The following is a 5,839-nucleotide window of genomic DNA, read 5'->3' as shown; positions in this document are numbered from 1 at the left end:
AGAGACAGAAAGCGAGAAATCACCCCCCAGGGGGGATGGTCACGCCGCAACCCCTTCTCCTCCATTCTCCTCTCGGGATCTTGGGCATGTACGCACACGCTCCCGGCGTGAGTTTTAAGCCACCGGGTCCGGGACACGTACCGCGGTCGACTACGTGGGAGTCCAGTGACATAGCCATTACGCTAACTGCTGGTTCCCCCTCTAACATTTTTTTATAAAAGAATTCAGACACAACAAAGTGAGAAGAATTTTACAATGAATACCCATTGTTCATCACCTAGATTCCGTTAACATTTCCCACCAATCATCACTCCATTTTATCTTTTTGGTAAATTCTGATCAAAATTGCAAACATCAGTATACTTCCACCTAAATACTTTAGCAGACATGTCTTTAGTTTCAATATATGTTTATGGTTTAAAATTAAAAAAAAAAAAGTCTGAAAGGCATGTGCACTTGCCAGAGAAAGAGGGACAGGGAGAGGGAGAAAGCACCCTCTCAATGCAGCATAGTCACAGCACAGTCCCTCATCCTCCCTGTCTCCATCCGGTCATGGTTTGGGGCATGCATGCACATATGTCCCAAATTTTTTTTTAAGCTGCCAGGGCTGAGATTTGAACTGTAGTCAACCATGTGGTATCTGCTACTTCAACCACTAGGCTTTGGGACCAGTGTTATAGTTATTTTTTAAGATTTAAGTTTATATACAGTGAAATATAGAAAGTACAAGTCTATATTTGCATTTTACCAAATGTGTAACCCAAACGCATATCAAAATCCTTGTGTCCCTTCTTGCTAATCCCCCCCTGATCCCAGCCCACAGCAGCTATGCTCCTCATTTTGTCCCAGTGTGGACTACATTTGCCTGGAATGATGCAGTGTATTATTTTCTGTGTAAACAACTTTTACTCAGCATAATGTTTTTGAGACTTATCTATGTTATTATGTAGATCAATGATTTGTTTGTCTTTATGGTAAGTAACATTCCATCATATGAATATGCCATGTGACAATTTGTTTATTCATTGTACTATTAATGGACATTTGGACAAAAGGTGACATGAGCGCTTTTATGTAAGTCTGTGTATGGACAAACTTTTCATTTTTTTCTCTTGGTAAGTACCTATGAATAGAATTCCTGAGTTATAGGGTTATTAGTTTTATAAGAAGTTGTCAGTATTTTTTCAAAGTGGTTTAATATTTTGTATTCCCGATAAGTTGATAGTCCTGGTTGGTCTATATCACTTTGAATGTCTTAATAATTAGGGAAGAAGCCAGTAGAGGAAGAGGGTTCCTCACCCGTATTGTTATCTTTTATGCCTTGGTAAGTGTATACGCATGCCTAGTTTGTTTAATGCTTGACAGTAAGATGTGGTTTTGACCATCAGTTCTGCTTGAAGCTGATTGCAGATTGCATATGGTTAGGTTGAATGTGTTCTGACCCTGAGAAGTTTCTATAAAATGACTTTCCGAAGTCAGTCTGTTTTGTTTTGTTTTGTTTGGTTTGGTTTGGTTTGGTTTTTCTTCTTTTAAAACAAGGCCTTTCTATTAAGAGGAAGATCAGAATAATTTATGTGAGGCTAGAAAGTTATGGGGGTAATTAGCTAAATGTGGGAATTCATACAATAAAGCTGTTGAGGTAGAAACATAGGCATCTCGTACGTATACCAGGCCCAACAAATGGCCCACTGCTCTGGCTTTCACACCTTCAGTGCATAACTGACTACTTTACTGGTGAAAAGAGATTCGCTGTAATCTTGATACAGCTTGGATTGACTTCCTCTCTTGGCATGGCCACCTTTCATCTCCCTTTTTAAAGGTTTTGGCCATAGGGTGCATTCACTCACTGAGAGAGTGAGAGGGAAGGTGAGAAATCATGCAGGGGAGATGGCCCTGCCAGTCCCTTCTCCTTCATTCTCCTCCTGGGATCTTGGGCACACACGTACTCGTGCCTGATGATTTTTAAGCTGCCAGATCCAGGTCTCAAATCACGTTCAGCCATGTAGATACCTAGCACCTTGACCACCACGCCGCCTGCTGGCTCCTCCTCTCATTTTTTCTTTGGTTAATCTAGGTGTCCCATGACTAGGATTTTGCTCCTCTTAAGAGCTAAGATCTGGCTCTCTTCAGAAGGTTTTTACTGTCCATTTTGCAGAATGCAGAATGCAGAAGCTTTGGTATTTATATTTATTTAAAGCATTAGGCATATTTGAAGTCTTTATAAAATAGCTGCCCTTCATTTCCAAAAGCATGAAGTTATCATCAGGCAAGCTTGATACTCTTCTCATTAACAATGAGGACTTTCTGTCAGCAAAATGACGGTATTGCTGGCACTGTCCATCTCAGACGTGTGACATCCTAACAAGAGGTATGCCTTGTGTTAAATAGAAGTGATGCATAAATTGGGCACACCATAAATTTCATTTACTGCTTTCTTGCTGTTTGATATTTTCACTTCCATCAATAGCTGTTTTCCAAAATCTTGTTACTTTTATATAATCTCAAAGTGAATTTAGCAAAGGCAGGAATGGCAGCGGCACAACAGACAGCATCTTCAATTTACAGCAGCTCAGGAAAGGCCGTGCCAGGGCAAGGGGAAATGCTTTTAGTGATTTCTTGGGAAATTTGTCCTTAAATTATGCTTGATCTTAGGCTGCTGTGTATGATTTGCCAGAACTAGAAACTCTAACTTTGGTTAATTTTTATTTCATGGCTTTGGCATTCGTTTCTGCCTCTTTTATGTTGGTTTGTTTTTGGTTGTGCATTTTAATAATAAAAAAAAAAGGCATCACTGACTTCTTCATATACATTCATGCTGCACACTTCTTTGGGTTGCATTTTCACACCATTCCATGCTCCATGTAGCTTCTGGCTAGAAAGGAGGACAAGGACACAATCAAAATGGAAGAAGATGACGAGAATAATTTCCTGAGTGACCAGCATTTGGAGCAGAGTAATGAGGTAGGAACTTGGCAGTTAGCTTCTTATTCCATCCGCTCCACTCTGTGGCCGTGTCAGCCTCCCAGTCTGTGTCGAGTCTGGTGGGGCTCCTGTCCTCCTTCCTGTGTCGAGTGCCTGTTGTGTGCCAGTGGAGAACAGAGAGACTAGGTCTCTTCCCTCTCGGAAGTTATGCCCAGGGTGACAGAGCCAGCTGTGAAACTTGAGCACAAACATAGAGTTAAACATAGAGTTAAATACAGGAGAATTTATAGATATTATATGTTGGACTGGGAGAGACCTTTAAAGATCCAATCCAATTCCAATCCATATTCATTTTATGCATTGGAAACAGGCCTTTGAGGGGAGATGGTTTATCCAGGGCACAGAGTAAATCAGTGACAGAGTTGGGACAAGAACCCTCTTGTCTGGACTGCTGTGGACTCCTAGTCATTGACTTCAATGTAAGGAGCTAGTGATGGAACCAGACTCCGTCTCTGGGACCCTCTGTAATTGCGTGATCTGGAATCCAGCTTGCTGTCATTGGGCATTGCGAGAATTTGACTTCTGTCCAGGTAGAGCACTCCTTCAGTCACAATGATTCTGGACTTTTGGAGCAAACAATCTCTGAGATTGAAAGAACCCTAAATACTAGAATGTAATGGGAGATAGAAGACTACAGATTAGGCATTTTTGGCCTTCAAGGTGTTCAAATTCGTGGAGTCATGAACAGGAGATAGTGAAATGAAGATAGGGCTAGGGTGGAAAACAAAAGTGGGGACTTTGGAATCAGGTGGACCTTGTTTTGAGTCTCAGCTTTAGTATTGATAATCTCTGTGACCTTGGTTAACCCTTGTTTAACCACTGAGACTGAGTGTCCTCCTCAATGAGGGTGGTAATGCTTCTTTTAGTGTTGTTGTCATATTTAAATAGAAAGACATGTGTAAGTGCTCAGTAAATGATAATAACTATTTTAAATAAAAATTACTATTTTTATTATCCTAGATTATTCCCTCCTCTGAGATTGCTTATTTGATGGATTTAATAACTAGATTGGTAGCAAACAAGCCCTTGTAAATAACAGCTCATTTGTGTGGGTCTTATCTTCCATTTAAAAATCTTAGCATTTTACCAGTGTAGAGAGATGAGGGGATGGCTAGTGTGTTTATCACCAGCGGCAATGAAGTCAAGAGGAGTTATTTATAGACTGATAGAAGAAATTTACAGCTTCGGATGGGGGTAGGAAGAATGCTAATTGCAGCACCTCAAGACATGCCCAGCACAGGCTTTAACTAGATGCAGTCTTGGTACCATTCCTGTGGGACCCCAGTGACCCAAGAAGCTGGATCTGTAAATAACATCTCCGTGAGAATTAGGGACTCTCCACCTTCCTAATGAGACAAATCAGAGCCATGTTAATCAGCATGTGTCTGTACAGAGTAAGTCAGTTTCTGATACAACAAGGAGAGTACCTAGTAAGAGGAATATAATGAATATCCAAGGCTCGTTAATCACGTGGGTTCCATATCCTTAGGAAGAACCAGCAAGGCATGGGCTGTGGGTTGTGAGACGGCACATCTCATGGGCACTTGTAGTAAGGCCTGAGTTGGGCTTCTTGTTTACTCATCTAACCGCCTTGGGAGGTAGCATTGCTATCCCCATTTTATAGATGAGGAAACTAAGGGAGGAAAAGTGATGTAAACGTCGCTGTCCTCTTTCCAGGCCATCTTCCTGCCTTAAAATGAGTGTGCGCATGGACCTGTGTGCCTGTGTCCTCTCTCCTCTCCCTGTGGCTCCCCAATTGATTTGCGGTCTTTCTCTCTGGCTCAGTGTGTCCAGCTGACCTGCGCTCATTCACTTCTCCTTCATCTGCATCATAGCTCTCTCTCCAGGTAGCCCCTTCGCCTCCCATTTCACTTCGTGACTAAATACTTTTATTTGCAGATTATGGAGGACTATTCCAAAGGAAGATGCAAAAATGGATATTTAAAGCACATGGATTCCAATATTTTAGACCACAGCGAGGCTCCCAAACCCAGCTGCCCCGGAGATCAGAGTATGGAAGAAGGCAAGCTAGCGGACCTGCTTGCTCCTTTCTTCAGTGAGAAGGCCACATTGTTGCTGGAGTCCAGGTAGACATGGGGCCCTGCATTGCTTTGTCTCCCTTGTTTGAGGGAGAACAAACTCATTTTGCTAAATGGATTTAGATGACGGTGCTGTGTAATTTACCTGAGAGAGCGCCTGAAATGGCGTAGAAGGAATCTTGCCAGTCCTGCAATTAAGTAATTAGGTTGCAAGCTAGTGGCTGAGAGGGGACTTCTGCAAAGCCCTATTGCAAACCCATTACAGAGAGCAGAGAGAAAGCTTTTCTTCAGAATTATTCCTGAGAGCTCCAGAAAGGGGTGCCTTGCTGTCAGCGAGAGGAATCTGCCCTACTGAAATCTCTTCCAGTCTCTGCAACAGCTTAAAAAATGCCATCGTAGTTGTGATTCTGCTGTTTTATGTTGAGCTTGAACTAAAATTCTCTCCTCATTTTATCTGCCGGGAGTCATTCCTGTATGAGGAAATACCACAGGTTGTTTTCCTTAAAACAAAAAAGGAGAAACATTCAGTACATTTGTATTTTTAAATTAATCCTTGAGGAGCAGTTCTTCCCCCTTTCATATTCTTTCTGGCCCATCCGTTACAGCAACCTGGGCTTTGGTTTCAGGAAGAACTGTGCCTTCATCTCTCAGTGCCTCGATTTCTCTGACTGCCTCTCAGGATTGTTGTGAAGAATGAGGAAAAAATGTGTAAAAAAAAAAAAAAGGGCTGGCATTTGGTATGTGTTTAATAAAAGTTTTCAGTTCCTGCCCAGTGTTAATAGAGAAATAGAGTCAGCAACCACTGCCATAATTTGTAG

The 5,839-nt window shown here is 41.9% G+C and overlaps 1 protein-coding gene across 8 annotated transcripts in view; it reads left to right on the top strand.

Annotated features, from left to right (window-relative positions):
• The window catches only part of CDK5RAP2 (CDK5 regulatory subunit associated protein 2), a 208,699-nt gene that overhangs the window by 123,474 nt on the left and 79,386 nt on the right, over window positions 1–5,839 (top strand). For 7 of the 8 annotated variants that reach the window (XM_006155484.3, XM_027774561.1, XM_027774564.1 and 4 more), the window contains exons 20-21: window positions 2,866–2,961; window positions 4,882–5,069. In XM_006155484.3, the coding sequence (XP_006155546.1) occupies window positions 2,866–2,961; window positions 4,882–5,069 (284 nt within the window). The remainder of the gene's footprint in view (window positions 1–2,865; window positions 2,962–4,881; window positions 5,070–5,839) is intronic. The other variant, XM_027774562.1, reaches the window with a different exon arrangement.

Source organism: Tupaia chinensis, unplaced genomic scaffold (genome assembly GCF_000334495.1).
Source record: "Tupaia chinensis unplaced genomic scaffold, TupChi_1.0 Scaffold000455_1, whole genome shotgun sequence".
Taxonomy (NCBI): domain Eukaryota; kingdom Metazoa; phylum Chordata; class Mammalia; order Scandentia; family Tupaiidae; genus Tupaia; species Tupaia belangeri.
This window is presented reverse-complemented; position numbering and strand designations above follow the sequence as displayed.